Here is a 17,154-nt window from a genome sequence, read left to right as displayed (position 1 = left end):
ATTTAAGACATTTCAAATGTATGACTTAAGTGGATGTTGACAGACAACAGTAGACATGGTTTGAATTCAACCACAACCTTATCTGATTTGACACAGATAAGGGGGTTAAAAGCGCAGTGTGTGTAAGTGCAGTATGGCAACTGGCAAGTCTATGTAATGTAGTATAAGGAGTTGTGTGTGTACAGGATGCGGAGTAAAGAAACTCATCCCCAGTCTGTTTTGTGGGTGTTCCCTCAGTCTGCCACGTGGGAACAGAGACGTCTGCTTGACCTCAGTGGTTTAAACAGTCCGTGGTCAGAGCGTGAAATGTCTTTTGAAATACTTTTGGGCCGTTGTTGTACTCTTCTGGTATAGGTATCCTGCAGGGTAGGGAGAGGTGCTCTGATGGTACCTTTCGCAGTAAATGTCAAGTGTCTGAAAAAGAGAAAGAAAGCATACATTACAATTGACCCCGTTCATGAATATACAGTAATTAATGCAAACTACTCCGGTTGTGTGACAAATAAAAGCAAACCCACACTAGTCAGGTGCAATAGATAGAAGTAATGCAGATGTGTACAATACACCACCATAGCAAAGTTTGGGAGTTCACTTTGATATGTCCAGTGTTTTTTTTTTTTTTTTAAGGGGACATTTCGAAGTGACCCTACACTTCTGAACAGAAGTATGTCTATGTGATATCATACCTAATCTCATAATTGCCTGCGGCAACTCTGCCTTCATGCGTACACCACTTTTCTGATGCCTAACATACTGTAGGCCATCTCCCATCTGACTTGCAATAGCAGCCTCTGGCTCCAGGCTGGGACTTCTGGATGGCTCCTAAAAAGAATAAACAGCAATTGCCATATGATTTGTTAATAAACAGCAATTGCCATACAAAACAAATCATAGCTTTAAAAAATAAGCAAGGCAATCAGATGTAGAAATAGAAATGATAATTACCTTGCCATGAGGCACCCTTGCCACCCTTGTCACCATCTATGTTACTTCTTGATATCAGTTTATTTATGAACATAAATAAAACACAAACACTTACACCATGTTGAGGGCAGCAGCCATGGCTAACAGACATCATCAGGGTAGTGCCATCAGGTAGTGCCATCAGGGTAGACCGACTTCGCCCTGGACAGTTGTTGACAGTTGAGCCCACAAAGTCATAACAGACACATGAAAGGAGGGGATAAACAAATACAGTACATGCACACATATTAAATGCTATATGCGTGTGTCTCTATTTGGTGAGTGAACTCACTTGCAGGCTTGGAACTTCTTCCTTATGGAAGTGACATACATTTGGAACATTCCAAAATGCACACAGCCTAAGTGTCTCTGACGCAGCGTTCTCAGGGCAGCAATCCTCACACCACCTACTAACAGAGGGAACAGAAAGAGGCTTACATTAATTAATACATTGCAAAACACACAGAACATGAAAAGACCATCACTGAAGCACTACTACACTCATATGCATCTTAAATAAACACATGCCTCAATGTAAGTCACCAAACATTGGGCAAATAAAGGCTATAAAATGAATACCATTTAGCCAAACACTACCCTTCACAAACTAAAGATCCCTTTACTTATCGGCATGATATTTCTGGTAATTGAAATTCCCCAAATGCTCCCCTTTCACATCCACTATATGACGGATCTATGAGCATGACTATGCAAAACTACAGTTCCTAAATTAGGGGTGAGATAACTTACACATCAGCCTACTTCATTCATTTGTTTTACTGGTCCTCTTTCCAGTTATAGCAACACTAACACTACATGTATTAAGTTTAATGTTAACTACCCATGCCCCATGAAGTTCGCAAAGTAATGTTACTAACTAGCTGCTAACGTTAACAACTTTCACCTGTGTCTGTCTGCTATGGAGTTTCGTTTGTGCCAAAAAGTTCAAACAATACTTTTTCTAATTCAAACAAAAATCAATTAATCAAAATACCAAATACAAAATCTAAACAAAAAAAATAAAGTCGAAAAAAAAAAATCTAAACTCGCAAAAAAAATCTAAACTCGCAAACAAATTATTTGTGTAGTTGCAAAAAAAAAACTGTTTGAATAACTTGTCTTTTGGTTTACAATAACAACAATCATTTGCAGCGACATCATTCGTTTGTTTGCTCCTGGCTTTTTCAGTTTCGATTCTGGCTCTCGCGTTTGCGCTGCCTGTTTCTTTGCTTGCGATTCTGGCACAAACTTCACATATGGGTGGGTGTCTGTGGGGTGCATTCCTATTGGCTGATGCGTTTTGACTGACAGCTTTACTATGGATTCAAGCGCAAGAGCTACCCACCCCCCTCCCCTCCCCAGTAGGTAGTGGTGCAACGCTCTTTTTGGCCACTATGTACAGGTATATTCGATGTGGCGCTATTGAGCACAGTATGTCAACCGCCATATGAAGAAGAAGAAGATATTGACCACAGTAAGTTCCGTGGAGCTAGCTACACCAAAGCCATCGATGGGCTACACGCGTTATGGACTCAAAACAATGGGTTTTCCTCACTACTCATTAATCCAAGGTAAGAAGTGTCATCTAATTTGTTATGGGTCTAATTTTCACGTTTATGTGGGATGTTATGGCGTAGTTGTTACAATACTGACGCTGGTTTTAAGGTATCAGATGGCTATCTTAGCATCGTAGGTTTGTCCACATCCAAACGAGGCTTTTGATGAAATGTCGCACTACAGTAGCCTAAATTATGAATTCATACCATGTATTTATTTGTTCAGAAGTATATTGTTAATGTCCTCGCGTTATATAAGCGTATGTGTCCGATTATGTCATGAAATATCGCTATGTTGTCAACGGTAGTCTAGCATAGTATGAGCGCGATGGTGCGATCTATCTGTGGTCAGTTCATCAATGGCCTTGGCGATCTCTGGAGGTCCACTCTTTGTGAACGTTTGGAGACCACAGACATAGTATAACCTTAGTTAGAGTATTGGTTCATTTGCCTGAGAAAGACCCAAGGGTCGAAACGTTACTTTTTGTAAACATGGGAGCTCAAGCAGTGTTGCCAACGTTACCTTCTTCTGTTACATCTCCCCAGGAAATGTTATTAAGCACTGTGACCAGCTCTGTCTTTTGATTAGTACATGTAATTTGTCTTTTGCTTGTGCTTGTGTGTTTGTGCAGAACAACTCATCGTGATGGAGCACCTGTACTCCCTGATACAGCAGGATCTGAGGGGATTCCTCAGACAGGACGCAGATGTGGATTGACAACATCCTGCAGTTTGACTTTATTAGAATAAGTGTTGTTTTGAATAAAGGACAATGAAATTGAATTATTTTACATACTACTTACTGTATGTTAACCTGACTCACCACTTGAATTTCGTTCCACCTAGCTCCTCACATTCATCTGGAACTACTCCATTGGAAATGTATTTCAGAAGGCAGGGCCTTGTCAAAACTCCTTTCATATGATTGGATAAACTAATTTGACATGCTACTACAACAGGGGTGGGCAAACTAAGGCCCAGGGGCCACATGCGGCCCTCTGCTCTGTTTCATGTGGCCCGCCATGAAGTCAAACACATAAAATTAAATGTGGCCTGTTGTTACATAAACCTGATATACATCCATCACACAGCATGGTTTCATAACTGATGTGCTATGTTTGTCAATGAAAACAAGAGAACAGGCCGCACTATGCATAAGCAATCACCATTTATTCACACAGACGCGCTTCGGCGCTCTGCCTTCCCAGTATGTTTGTCAATACCATCATCAAGCTGTACTTTTGGGAACTCTGACTGAATAAATACATTTTTTTGGAAGATAACATCACTTTTTCATTGCTTAATTAATCATAGCATATAAGCTTACCATTCTTAACATCCAACTACTTGGTAACTTTGTAATGTAGCTTGGCATTTTCTGCCTCTCGGATGCGTGCGCAGCCTGTATAGTTGGTAAACGAGAAACCTATGTATATCAACAATAACAGCAATATCAACAGTCACAACAGTGTCCACGTCCACTGGGTGTGCAAGGGACCAGGCAGAGTCAGCTAGTCATGTGCGGAGCATAGCTGCGTTTTTTGGTTTGTAAAGGACACAGCAGGAGAAGGGTGAGCTGGGTTTGTGGCGGCTGGAAGTCTGCAGGTGTGCAACGGACCGGGCAGAGCCAGCCGGGTGTGTGAGGGAGAGAGCAGCGTCTGTTGGGAGTGTGAAAGCCACAGATTTCAGAGCCACCCTGAGGGGCTGGGCAAAGCCTGCTGTGTGTGTTAGAGACACAACAGGGTCTGTTGGGTGTGTGAGGGATGGGGTACAGCGCATTGTGTATGTGAGGGACACAGCTAGATCCATCGGGTGTGTGAGTGATGGGGTACAGCGCATTGTGTATGTGAGGGACACAGCTAGGTCCATCGGCTGTGTGAGGGATGGGGTACAGTGCATTGTGTATGTGAGGGACACAGCTAGGTCCATCGGGTGTGCGAGGGGTGGGGCAGGGCAGAGCCTGCAGGTACTGTGGAGCAGAGTCTCTCAGGTATGTGAGGCACACAATAGGATCCACCAGGTGTGTGAAAGACGCAGCGGACTCTGTCTGGTGTGTGGTGCTGTGCTGCAGATGGAGAAGAGGCCGTCAGCTGTGCTGTGTTGTGCTGCAGATGAAACAGGGACCGATGGTTGTGATGGCAATGAAGCAGAGGTTGACCAAAGACGTGTATGGGACAAAGGTGTGTATGGGACAGAGAAGAGGTCGGTTGAACAGGTCAAACTGCAGGATGTTGTCAATCCACATCTGCGTCCTGTCTGAGGAATCCCCTCAGATCCTGCTGTATCAGGGAGTACAGGTGCTCCATCACGATGAGTTGTTCTGCACAAACACACAAGCACAAGCAAAAGACAAATTACATGTACTAATCAAAAGACAGAGCTGGTCACAGTGCTTAATAACATTTCCTGGGGAGATGTAACAGAAGAAGGTAACGTTGGCAACACTGCTTGAGCTCCCATGTTTACAAAAAGTAACGTTTCGACCCTTGGGTCTTTCTCAGGCAAATTAACCAATACTCTAACTAAGGTTATACTATGTCTGTGGTCTCCAAACGTTCACAAAGAGTGGACCTCCAGAGATCGCCAGGGCCATTGATGAACTGACCACAGATAGATCGCACCATCGCGCTCATACTATGCTAGACTACCGTTGAAAACATAGCGATATTTCATGACATAATCGGACACATACGCTTATATAACGCGAGGACATTAACAATATACTTCTGAACAAATAAATACATGGTATGAATTCATAATTTAGGCTACTGTAGTGCGACATTTCATCAAAAGCCTCGTTTGTATGTGGACAAACCTACGATGCTAAGATAGCCATCTGATACCTTAAAACCAGCGTCAGTATTGTAACAACTACGCCATAACATCCCACATAAACGTGAAAATTAGACCCATAACAAATTAGATTACACTTCTTACCTTGGGTTAATGAGTAGTGAGGAAAACCCATTGTTTTGAGTCCATAACGCGTGTAGCCCATCGATGGCTTTGGTGTAGCTAGCTCCACGGAACTTACTGTGGTCAATATCTTCTTCTTCTTCATATGGCGGTTGACATACTGTGCTCAATAGCGCCACATCGCATATAACTGTACATAGTGGCCAAAAAGAGCGTTGCACCACTACCTACTGGGGAGGGGGGGAGGTGGGTAGCTCTTGCGCTTGAATCCATAGTAAAGCTGTCAGTCAAAACGCATCAGCCAATAGGAATGCACCCCACAGACACCCACCCACATGTGAAGTTTGTGCCAGAATCGCAAGCAAAGAAACAGGCAGCGCAAACGCGAGAGCCAGAATCGAAACTGAAAAAGCCAGGAGCAAACAAACGAATGATGTCGCTGCAAATGACTGTTGTTATTGTAAACCAAAAGACAAGTTATTCAAACAGTTTTTTTTTGCAACTACACAAATAATTTGTTTGCGAGTTTAGATTTTTTTTTTCGACTTTATTTTTTTTGTTTAGATTTTGTATTTGGTATTTTGATTAATTGATTTTTGTTTGAATTTGAAAAAGTATTGTTTGAACTTTTTGGCACAAACGAAACTCCATAGTCTGCTAGCTAACTTCAGCCTTCAGCCTGCATGGTAACAGCCACTTTAAGCTAAGCTACTTGCGTCTGATATTTAATTCAAACTAAAACTCTACATTCATAACGACATATCAGACTGAATTATTGCTAGATATGATATTGACTATAATTCGAAAAATCCCACATGATGGTTAAGTTAGTTACTGGAAAAGTTAACATTAACAGCTAACATCGCTAACGCTAGCGACGTTAGCTCGCTAGTTCTAGCTATCGATATGTTGTATGCTGATTCTAACATGACAATAATGGCTTTGGTTAACATTTCATTGTGAAAACAATACATTTCTAATAAATTCCCGTTTTCAATTGGCATACAAAAGTACTGTAATTCTTACCTTGAATATGATGTTTGTACAGAGTTGAAGATTGCAGTCAGATTCATGGTTGAAAAGTGACGGTTGAAGCGAAGTCACTCTGGCTGGAGTTGAAAAGTCAGGGGTGGGGGAGCGAATTTTTTTTTTACAGGATGGTAGGGGAAGATTCATGAATATTCATTAGGGAACTGCCAATACACCAACGATAGTCTACTCTAGTTCTAGACTGTAAATAAAAAAACACAGCGATCTGACGCTTCAGTTTGGGGTTACCATGGTTTCTCAGAACGTTAGAGCATTCTTCAGAACGTTAGCGCATTCACCGGCAGTTCCCTAATGAATATTCATGAATCTTCCCCTACCATCCTGTAAAAAAAAAATTCGCGTGGGGGATGGGAATTACTGCGTGTGCGCATGCGCTTATCAAGAGGCGATAAGCAGCCGTTATATAAACAATCGTGGAAAATTATTAGGCTGAAATGTGTTATGCTTGCTCAATAGTGTGATCAAAGCCTTAATTCTTGACATCAAATTGACTTTCTCAACCGTCTCTGGTATGTCATTATGAGTTAAAAGAAAGATAAGATTAAAAAAGGGAAAACACAGTAGGCTAGTTTACTTAACTATTCACAGTAGCCTAGGCTACTAGTGGCTATAGTGATTTGTTTACAGTAGTGTTTTGACTACTGTAATTTTCTACGGTAACACTTACTACTGTAATTGTAGTTTACAGTAGAGGTACCGCATTTCCATTTACAGTATTTTATGTATTCACTGTGAAATGAAAACCAATTAAATACTGTGATTTCAGTAGTTTTACAGTAACTTACTGCCCAATTGTTGCCAGCAAGTTACTGTGAATACTTTTTACAGTAAAGGTACCGCATTTCCATTTACAGTATTTTATGCATTCACTGTAAAATGAAAACCAATTAAATACTGTGATTTCAGTAGTATTTACAGTAACTTACTGGCCAATTGTTGAAAAGAAAAAATACAGTAGTTTACTTTACTATTTACAGTACTATAGTGGCTATACTGTGTTTGTTTTACAGTAGTGCTTTGACTACTGTAATGTCTACAGTAACACTTGGACTACTGTAATTGTAGGGGCGTTACTGTAAATTTTACAACATTCTACTGTAAAAAGCATATACAGTAGTGCTACTGTGAAATTTCCTGTAAATAACTGTGAATTTCACAGCCATTTTTTACAGTGCTGAACCAACACGCTGAAGAAAACCATTTTCTTCTAACACATGGTTCAAGTTATTTGAGTTGAAGTTATTCATTTGTCACATAGGCTTCACAAAACTACGGCTACATATATGTAGTGAAATGCTTAGTCATCTGACTTTAATAACTGCGCAGTATTTATATTAATGAAGACATAAATAAATAAACAAAGGGGAAAGTATTGCAGAAATTATACATTTAGGCAAGGAGCCTTTTTTTTGCAACAACATTCGTGGATTGTAGTGGTAAATTGTACCTCACAATATTGATTGTATCACTTGCTTCCTGACTGTAGGCACCAGAGTCCAGAGCACGGGGTGGTGAACTTCAATCTTACCCTTGACAGAAAGCGTTATGAATGTAAAACTCTACATTCATAACGACATATCAGACTGAATTATTGCTAGATATGATATTGACTATAATTCGAAAAATCCCACATGATGGTTAAGTTAGTTACTGGAAAAGTTAACATTAACAGCTAACATCGCTAACGCTAGCGACGTTAGCTCGCTAGTTCTAGCTATCGATATGTTGTATGCTGATTCTAACATGACAATAATGGCTTTGGTTAACATTTCATTGTGAAAACAATACATTTCTAATAAATTCCCGTTTTCAATTGGCATACAAAAGTACTGTAATTCTTACCTTGAATATGATGTTTGTACAGAGTTGAAGATTGCAGTCAGATTCATGGTTGAAAAGTGACGGTTGAAGCGAAGTCACTCTGGCTGGAGTTGAAAAGTCAGGGGTGGGGGAGCGAATTTTTTTTTTACAGGATGGTAGGGGAAGATTCATGAATATTCATTAGGGAACTGCCAATACACCAACGATAGTCTACTCTAGTTCTAGACTGTAAATAAAAAAACACAGCGATCTGACGCTTCAGTTTGGGGTTACCATGGTTTCTCAGAACGTTAGAGCATTCTTCAGAACGTTAGCGCATTCACCGGCAGTTCCCTAATGAATATTCATGAATCTTCCCCTACCATCCTGTAAAAAAAAAATTCGCGTGGGGGATGGGAATTACTGCGTGTGCGCATGCGCTTATCAAGAGGCGATAAGCAGCCGTTATATAAACAATCGTGGAAAATTATTAGGCTGAAATGTGTTATGCTTGCTCAATAGTGTGATCAAAGCCTTAATTCTTGACATCAAATTGACTTTCTCAACCGTCTCTGGTATGTCATTATGAGTTAAAAGAAAGATAAGATTAAAAAAGGGAAAACACAGTAGGCTAGTTTACTTAACTATTCACAGTAGCCTAGGCTACTAGTGGCTATAGTGATTTGTTTACAGTAGTGTTTTGACTACTGTAATTTTCTACGGTAACACTTACTACTGTAATTGTAGTTTACAGTAGAGGTACCGCATTTCCATTTACAGTATTTTATGTATTCACTGTGAAATGAAAACCAATTAAATACTGTGATTTCAGTAGTTTTACAGTAACTTACTGCCCAATTGTTGCCAGCAAGTTACTGTGAATACTTTTTACAGTAAAGGTACCGCATTTCCATTTACAGTATTTTATGCATTCACTGTAAAATGAAAACCAATTAAATACTGTGATTTCAGTAGTATTTACAGTAACTTACTGGCCAATTGTTGAAAAGAAAAAATACAGTAGTTTACTTTACTATTTACAGTACTATAGTGGCTATACTGTGTTTGTTTTACAGTAGTGCTTTGACTACTGTAATGTCTACAGTAACACTTGGACTACTGTAATTGTAGGGGCGTTACTGTAAATTTTACAACATTCTACTGTAAAAAGCATATACAGTAGTGCTACTGTGAAATTTCCTGTAAATAACTGTGAATTTCACAGCCATTTTTTACAGTGCTGAACCAACACGCTGAAGAAAACCATTTTCTTCTAACACATGGTTCAAGTTATTTGAGTTGAAGTTATTCATTTGTCACATAGGCTTCACAAAACTACGGCTACATATATGTAGTGAAATGCTTAGTCATCTGACTTTAATAACTGCGCAGTATTTATATTAATGAAGACATAAATAAATAAACAAAGGGGAAAGTATTGCAGAAATTATACATTTAGGCGAGGAGCCTTTTTTTTGCAACAACATTCGTGGATTGTAGTGGTAAATTGTACCTCACAATATTGATTGTATCACTTGCTTCCTGACTGTAGGCACCAGAGTCCAGAGCACGGGGTGGTGAACTTCAATCTTACCCTTGACAGGTAACCTACCTTCACCACCAATATTGCTCTGATGCATTGTCCCTGGTGGCAGCCAAGATGACTGTGTTTTCCCCTTTAGGCCAGTCCTTTTATTTTGCACAGATTGTGCCCCTTGATGACAGTGTGGCTCTTTTGTATTATCTAAAGTAGGCTACTGTTATATTTCTACTGAAAGCACGTCTCTGTCTAGTTCATCTTCGGTATATTTCTATGAACCTGCTTGCCTAGGTATTCTGCCGACTTGCAAAGTATATCTTGCTGTGAGAGACACCCGGTGGCGTAGTCAAGAACTTTTAAACCTAAAATTGGACAAAGTTTCACAAGGTCACACACATTAATGTGGAGTTTTCTGTTTAATCTGCACCTGTAGTTGTGTTTTACAACTGGTGTGAATGTTAGTGCCTATTTCAATCATCCAAATGAGTTGGTTTATTTGTCCTTTCTTACGTGGTGTCGTGTACAAAATTGAGTCTACTTGCTGTTTGAGATTATTTAATTTATTGATGATGCTGTTGTTGGAAGAAAATGCCTTTTCTTCAACGTGTTGGTTCAGGGAGAGAGACAGACACAAGGGTTGTGTTAAAGAAAGACGGTTTACTGGTAGTAAGACAGAAGGTACAGCAATCACAATGGGCTGCTGGGGAAGGCGTTCCTCCAGCTCACAGTTACAGCTAAGGTTTTATCCTTCTTTGTTATCGGTCACTGGCCTATAGGGCCAGTGCATACATTGTTGCCACCTGGCCGAGTCCTGTCCGGAGTCCAGGGTTGAGAGGCTGGACAACGTGTCCAGGTCTATTCTAAGACATATTATTATACACTGTCTACCAATGCATACATGTAGTAAGAAGAAATATGCCTGAGTCTTCTAGTCGGCAGTGGGCCAGATTTGTTGGAACGAGATCTTGTGAGGGCCGTCATTCTCATGGTCAGCATGGGTATCAGAGTTTTAGCAGATGATAGGCTCCTTTGCTATATCCACTTGTGAGCAAACAACTACAAATATATACTCTTATACTGATCTTTCTCACTTGAAATACCCTACTTCCGTGTCAGTTTTCTCAGTCTTTCTATCATAGAGGCATTGCTTGTTACACATTGTTGAAGACAATTGGATGTGAGTATCCTTTTTTTTTTCCTAATTTCCCCTTCCTACCCAAAAACATAACTGAAGAGAACAATAATGTGCCATGTAATAAAAACAACCAAAACAGTCAGAAATACAAATGAACATACACATTGAACATTTTATTCATTGTAAACTGGATGACATTTTTAGTCAAAATAACATCAGCTAATGAGCTAAACACCTGGTCCTTCAGCAGTAGCATCTCGTATTCCTACTCCGGATTGGCTCAACTCTGGATTGAATGAGTAGGTCTGTAATTATTGTGTAGGTATAGTCCTACTGCTTAGGAAAACATGGATGACAAAACCTGTGTCAGTAATGCAGATAATGTGTTTTTTCCCCCAACATAGAATGAAATGGCATATGATATAACTCTGAAAACTCACTACAAGGGTCTTGATCCTACCTGATCAACAACGTTGCCTAGTGTAATATCAAGTGTTCATTCACTGGAAATGTCAGAGACTTCATTCTCCGTATTATAAGTCAGTTTAGCATCATTTTAAGTCTTTAAGTTACTGTGTGAGGGCATAAAACAATCCCTTTGCATAACAACAAGTAACACACTCAACACTGATAGTAGGAGCAACAAGGAACAGTAAAGAGGAACTTACGTAACAAAGCATCAAATGTGGCCCATCATCCAATCTTATACATCTAGCCGTGCATGCCAATTCTTATCATCGATTTTGTTTAATTTTATTTTATTTTATTTATTTGGTGACTTGCTGAACCGCCCAAAAAGAAGTAGAAGAAAATAAACAACAAAGAAAATCTTTGCCTTTGTGAGCATGCCCATGTTAACATATCTACTCTGAAGTACATGCAAAAGAAACAAATAGACAACAGACTCTGAAGCTATAATTGAAATGTTCATATGGATCCAATTTCGAGTTAGAAAACAACTTCCTCTCTGACTCGCTGGTAAAGTATTTCAGATTAAAAGCATCAGTTAAGACAAAGCATCAGTTTTAGGGAGTATATGTGCATGGAAATGTGATGACTTGTTATATTAGTTTTGCATGGAATTACATATGGCAATGTTTTGTCCAATTCCATATTACCAGCGGTAGTTCTTCCACCTGCGTCTTGACACTGGGTCATACAGAATTTGATAAATATGTCTTACTCTTCTGTAGGCATCCAGCCATTTTTCAAACTTCTCCAAAGGGATCCTTTCTTGACAGCGCCTATGTAGGGAAATAATTATGATGGATTCAGTGAATACGCTCAAAATCAAATTATCAATGTGCATACTGTAACATGTCATTTAGTTCGGCCTATATATTGTTTCATGATGGCTGATATTTCCACTTTCATGCACATGTCAAAGAATTCGCTCTATATAGCTACCTGTAATACTCATCAGGGGAAGCCTCCTCATCCACCAAATCAACAAACTCAATCCAATACCCTCGGCGAAAACCCTGAAATACAATGTCAAAACAAATAGCACTTTATCCATAAAATAAAATATTTTTACTAATCTGAAAACATTCAATTCAATACTGTTGAATTGTTCTATTACATTGATAAAGTATATTTAAAGAATTCAAATCTTTAATGTCTGAAGATGTACAGTGGCCACCACATTTATTGACACCCCTGGTAATTTTGTGAAAAAATATGTATACAAATATTTTTTGGGCAATTTAAGTAAAAATAGGCCTACATGTGCCAACCCTGTACATAACGCTTTGTGTGTGTGTGTGTGTGTGTGTGTGTGTGTGTGTGTGTGTGTGTGTGTGTGTGTATGTGTGCACACTGAAAAATAAATAAATAAAAGAATCGCTGGATTTACTTGATTTTGTACTTTTGATTTTGTACATCGGTTGCACATGAATAACATTTCTAGATTTATGACACTGATTCATGCTGTGATAACCCAATTTGATCAAGTAATTTCAATACAATTGTTTACGTTAACTTTGCACTCTGATGTCTCAGCCATACCTAGAGATTTTAATTTTTACATCTAACTAAAAACATCTATGCAAACGTGGCACATATGGTTATATTCTAGAGGTCCTCCACAATAATTATATGAGAGTAAAGTGGATGTAATGAAATTGCTTTTTATTATAATTCAGTGTAAACACAACTATTTAAAAAGCTATTTTCAAAGGTCAAAGGTCAAGGGTAAAAAACACACTATGAATATATCGAGCTAAGACTTTTGAAGTTTGAATCTTGAAAACAACAAATTGGAAAAAATGGACCCTTAGAAGTTGATTATAAAAGACAAGAGCTTCAGTCACATTGTTTTTATACAAATGAGCAGATGACGTAGATGACCAGAACAGATTGATTGACTATGTTCGGTGTAAGGATGGGCGCTATTTCTGAGTGTTCAGAGTGACTGCTTGGGGGAAGAAGCTGTGTTTGTGTCGAATGCACTGTTTTTTAGTGTGTATCGTCTAACAGAGGGAAGGAGGTTGAACAGTTTATGACCAGGATGTGAGGGATCTGTAGAGATTCTTTACTGCCCTTTTCCTGACCCTGGACCAGTACAGGTCCTGGGTGGAAGGGAGGTCAGCTCTAATAGTCCTCTCTGCAGCCCTAATTGTCCGTTGCAGTCTGGCCCTGTCCCTTTTGGTGGCTGACCCAAACCAGACAGTGATGGGGGTGCAGATGACGGGCTGAAGTAGAAAGTAGTCAGTAGCTCCTTAGGCAGATTAAACCAGAGAGGGTTAAAGCGGAGCGAGAGGCGCAAACGTTAGATCATTTCCGCATTCTGTCTTCGCAAAGGGGAGGGGGGCTAAATCCCCCTTTAGGCAGACCTGTTAACATTCGAACTGAACTGCTTGCCAATCTGACAGAGATCGATATCCCACTGACGTCTTTACGACACGCCTCTTTAAGCAGACAGGAACTGTTCGAATTTTTCTTCCATAGAGATGCATTATGTTGCTCTATCTTGTCAGTAATTAAGGATCTCTGATTAAACTTCCTTAGCTGTCTTAGGAAGTATAACCTTTGCTGGGCCTTTTTCTGGATAGTGTCGATGTGGGGAGGTCTTATTTTAGGTCTTGTGAGATGGTTGATCACAGGACCCTAAAGGAATCCACATTGGACACTGTGTCGTTCTGAATGGCGATGAATGGGGTGTGTGTGTGTGTGTGTGTGTGTGAGGGGGGGGCTTCTCCTAAAGCCCACTGTCATCTCCGTCTTCTTAGGGTTGAGCTCCAGGTGGTTCTGACTGCACCACTGGACCAGCTGCTCCCCCTGTCTGTAAGCAGACTCCTCACCATCCTGGATTAAACCAATGATGGTGGTGTCATCCGCAAAAATGCAGGAGTTTTACAGATGGGCTCCATGAGGTGCAGTCATCAGAGACATTAGAGGGAGAAGAGCAGCGGGGAAACACACGCGGGGACTGGGGGGACACACACCCTTGTGGGGCGCGTGTACTGATGGACCGGGTTTTGGATGAGATACTCCTGAGTCTGACATGCTGCTGCCTGTCAGTCAGTCAGAAAGCTGATGATCCACCGACAGGTAGAGGCTGGCACTGATAACTGAGTGAGCTTCTGTATAGGAGTTCAGGCAAAGGTCCTTATACTAATTACTCCGCTTTAACCCTCTCTGGTTCAGGCATTCACCATTTCATTGTGTTCCCATGAGCCTTAGCAAGAACACTGAGATAATCATGCAGCTAACAGCGTTGCCAAAAGTTTTCACCTAAGGGTTTCTAAAGAGGACTATGCTTAAAGACCAGTAGAATTTGGTGCAGAGTTGTATCTTATGTTATGCTTTGAGATAAACGTGCTTTGTTCCCACCATGAATGCGTCAATTGCGTCATGGTATTGAGCTTGCACAAAGTAGCAGTGGTTTCATAGCACATGTTTTCAACTTCAGTGAATGCTTCTTCATACTGTGGCCCACCATATTCAAAGTTGTCCTTTAACATTGATGTTGCAATACTACAGTAAGTAGCCTACATCTGTGTGCCTGCTTTCCGTGCCCCCTGTATAACACAATGATGTTGAAATTACATAAATACTTCATATAAACTTCACTTAATCAATTTTGCTGAAACTAGATCTAATTGGGTTATCACAGCATTAATCAGTTTCATAAATCTAGACATTTCATTCATGTGCAATCGATGTACATAAAATCATGTAAATCCAGCTATCATTTTTTTTTCAGTGTAGGCCTACTCAAAAGTAACTATTAAGTAGAGCAATCTTAAATACAGATTTGAGTTACTAGACTCTTCTCTTGCCCCCTTTCTCAACCCAAGGTAACAACAAATAGAGGGCTGGACTTTAACTTTAACTTTATGTGTAACTTTATCTACACATACTGTAGCACTAAGCAAAGCAGTGATATTTCTGACCTCTCTGCTGCCAAATACAATCTCTAAAGCCAAACAATCCACCGCACAACAAATGACAATCACATACATACCATGAAAACATAAGGATACATGTACTGAAATTCCATATTGATGTTGTCAATGATGACAGGATTTTCTTTCCTTGACATAGCATCCGAAGCTGAAGCAGAAACACAAGGGTGTGGCATCATACATAATGACAATGAATGTACCGAGAACTAAAATTATATTCTTATATTTTGCATCATGTCCCAGAATTAAAAAGTTACCCTTCTCCATTGCCCTTTCATGAGCTACCCTGAGTTTGCTGGGGTGAAAGTCGACCATTTCGCCATCTGGACCATTTCGAAAGTAATCATCCGCACTCACTATTATTCCACCTCCATACTCATTCAACAGCTGTCTAAAGATGTAAAAGATGTGTGTTGTTTTTGTTTGTTTTTGTTTTAATCCATGCACTCATCATGAATAGACAGTTAACAGTTAATATTTGGGAACGTAGCCTACATTTATTCAAATAACCGTTTAATGTAGGTTCAGGTTGTGATAACACAACGCATAGCGTAAGCATGGCAATAAATAAGTTTTAGTTAGAAATTAAAACATACTTTGCTTTTCTGGTCTTTCCTGATCCAGGTAGACCTCTGATAATGATTAGCTTTCTCGAACGCCTTCTTCCCATGCCGGCTGTGAATTTAGGCTACTGTCGATAAAACTTTAACGCGAACACGATAAATTGGCGTCTCCAACATATAGTCAACAGTGCTCTGAAATTCAAAGATATCTTTCGAATGTATTCAGTGCTCTCGTAAAAACACGTAATCCAACTGTATGCGGAAATGAATTGATTTACCCATGATACAGTACAGTGACTTCCAAACGGAGAAAAGTGATGCGCTCACAAACTTGTAGCAATGTCACATCCAAATTGGGTTTGTCATCAGAAGTTCAGTTGCAGTTTGCTATCACTGGCTAACACATTTGTCATGGGCTCAATGGCAAACTTCTCATTGTTATCAGAACTTTGCTCAAAGTTTAGCGGTCAACATTGGCAAACTTTTGGCCATATGTTTTACTACTAATTATTCTAATTTGTTTCACACATACTAAACATTTAATTGTTATAAGGGATAAGAAAGATTACAGGGCGTTTTTGATGAGCGTCAATGGGAGTCTTTCAGGAGGTACTGATATAATGTAAGCCTAATCGAGCCTTGTTTAATGTGCTTTGGAGAGAAAGTAGCCTATGCTCCTGACACTGTATTATTTATGCGTATTGTATTTGTTTTAGTTTATTAAAAATTGCTGATAAAAGCCTGCTCTTCTCTACCAATAGCCCATAGATCTGGGCATTTAGAAGTTTTCTGACAGGAAAATAACCATTCATGTTTTTCCTTATGATTCTGCCAAACACATTCTGATGCATCTTTCTGGTCAGTGGTTGTTCAAGGAACTACGTTCCACACCAACAATTAACAAAAGGGTTTTTTTTCAACCTGAATCCACCCATTTCATAAGTTCAAAGGTTATCACATGGACTCTATGTCATAAAGCCTCTCTTGACCATGAAATACACTGTAATGATGGCTCTATAACTCTTGTTAACATGGTTTTAAAAAAATATATACAAATAAACACACACACACACACATGCTGTGGGAGTTGAAAGATGGAGACAATCTACATAGCCATTATTGATGTTTGCATTATTATGATTAACTACAGGGTTCCCTTCCCACAAGTCATGACATTTCTAGAATATCATGGATTTTGGAGAGTCTATTCCAGACATGAAAA

The 17,154-nt window shown here is 39.6% G+C and overlaps 1 protein-coding gene and 3 long non-coding RNA genes across 5 annotated transcripts; 1 reads left to right on the top strand and 3 right to left on the bottom strand.

Annotated features, from left to right (window-relative positions):
• Positions 1–70: 70 nt before the first annotated feature.
• Positions 71–1,288, bottom strand: LOC134079610 (uncharacterized). 2 transcript variants are annotated; one of them, XR_009939097.1, is made up of 4 exons: positions 1,256–1,288; positions 1,040–1,125; positions 687–822; positions 71–414 (listed from the first exon to the last, which is right to left on the bottom strand). It is a non-coding gene; the product is annotated as an uncharacterized LOC134079610 (long non-coding RNA). The 2 variants fall into 2 exon arrangements; XR_009939096.1 differs by lacking the exon at positions 1,256–1,288 and having other exon boundaries at positions 72–414; positions 1,040–1,175.
• Positions 1,289–1,908: 620 nt separating this feature from the next.
• Positions 1,909–3,802, top strand: LOC134080550 (uncharacterized). The gene is made up of 2 exons (XR_009939227.1): positions 1,909–2,534; positions 3,152–3,802. It is a non-coding gene; the product is annotated as an uncharacterized LOC134080550 (long non-coding RNA).
• On the bottom strand, positions 3,669–5,868 carry LOC134080551 (uncharacterized). The gene is made up of 2 exons (XR_009939228.1): positions 5,457–5,868; positions 3,669–4,839 (listed from the first exon to the last, which is right to left on the bottom strand). It is a non-coding gene; the product is annotated as an uncharacterized LOC134080551 (long non-coding RNA).
• A 4,667-nt stretch (positions 5,869–10,535) lies between these two features.
• On the bottom strand, positions 10,536–16,174 carry LOC134079609 (NEDD4-binding protein 2-like 1). Its single transcript, XM_062535705.1, has 5 exons — positions 15,966–16,174; positions 15,627–15,760; positions 15,429–15,517; positions 12,368–12,441; positions 10,536–12,204 (listed from the first exon to the last, which is right to left on the bottom strand). Exons 1-5 carry the CDS (start codon positions 16,037–16,039, stop codon positions 12,075–12,077), a joined length of 501 nt encoding a protein of 166 aa, XP_062391689.1. The 5' UTR covers positions 16,040–16,174; the 3' UTR covers positions 10,536–12,074.
• Between the last annotated feature and the right edge of the window lie 980 nt (positions 16,175–17,154).

The sequence above is a fragment of the Sardina pilchardus genome, chromosome 5 (assembly GCF_963854185.1).
Source record: "Sardina pilchardus chromosome 5, fSarPil1.1, whole genome shotgun sequence".
In the NCBI taxonomy this organism is placed as follows: Eukaryota; Metazoa; Chordata; class Actinopteri; order Clupeiformes; family Clupeidae; genus Sardina; species Sardina pilchardus.
This window is presented reverse-complemented; position numbering and strand designations above follow the sequence as displayed.

Bases quoted from the DNA above. Each gene is read 5' to 3' on its own strand.
- LOC134079609 (XM_062535705.1), bottom strand. From the start codon at position 16,039: ATGGGAAGAAGGCGTTCGAGAAAGCTAATCATTATCAGAGGTCTACCT. The intron at 15,518-15,626 runs GTAACTTTTTAA...TTTCTGCTTCAG, and splicing joins TGAAAGGGCAATGGAGAAGG to CTTCGGATGCTATGTCAAGG. The intron at 12,205-12,367 runs GTAGCTATATAG...TTCCCTACATAG, and splicing joins TCCCCTGATGAGTATTACAG to GCGCTGTCAAGAAAGGATCC.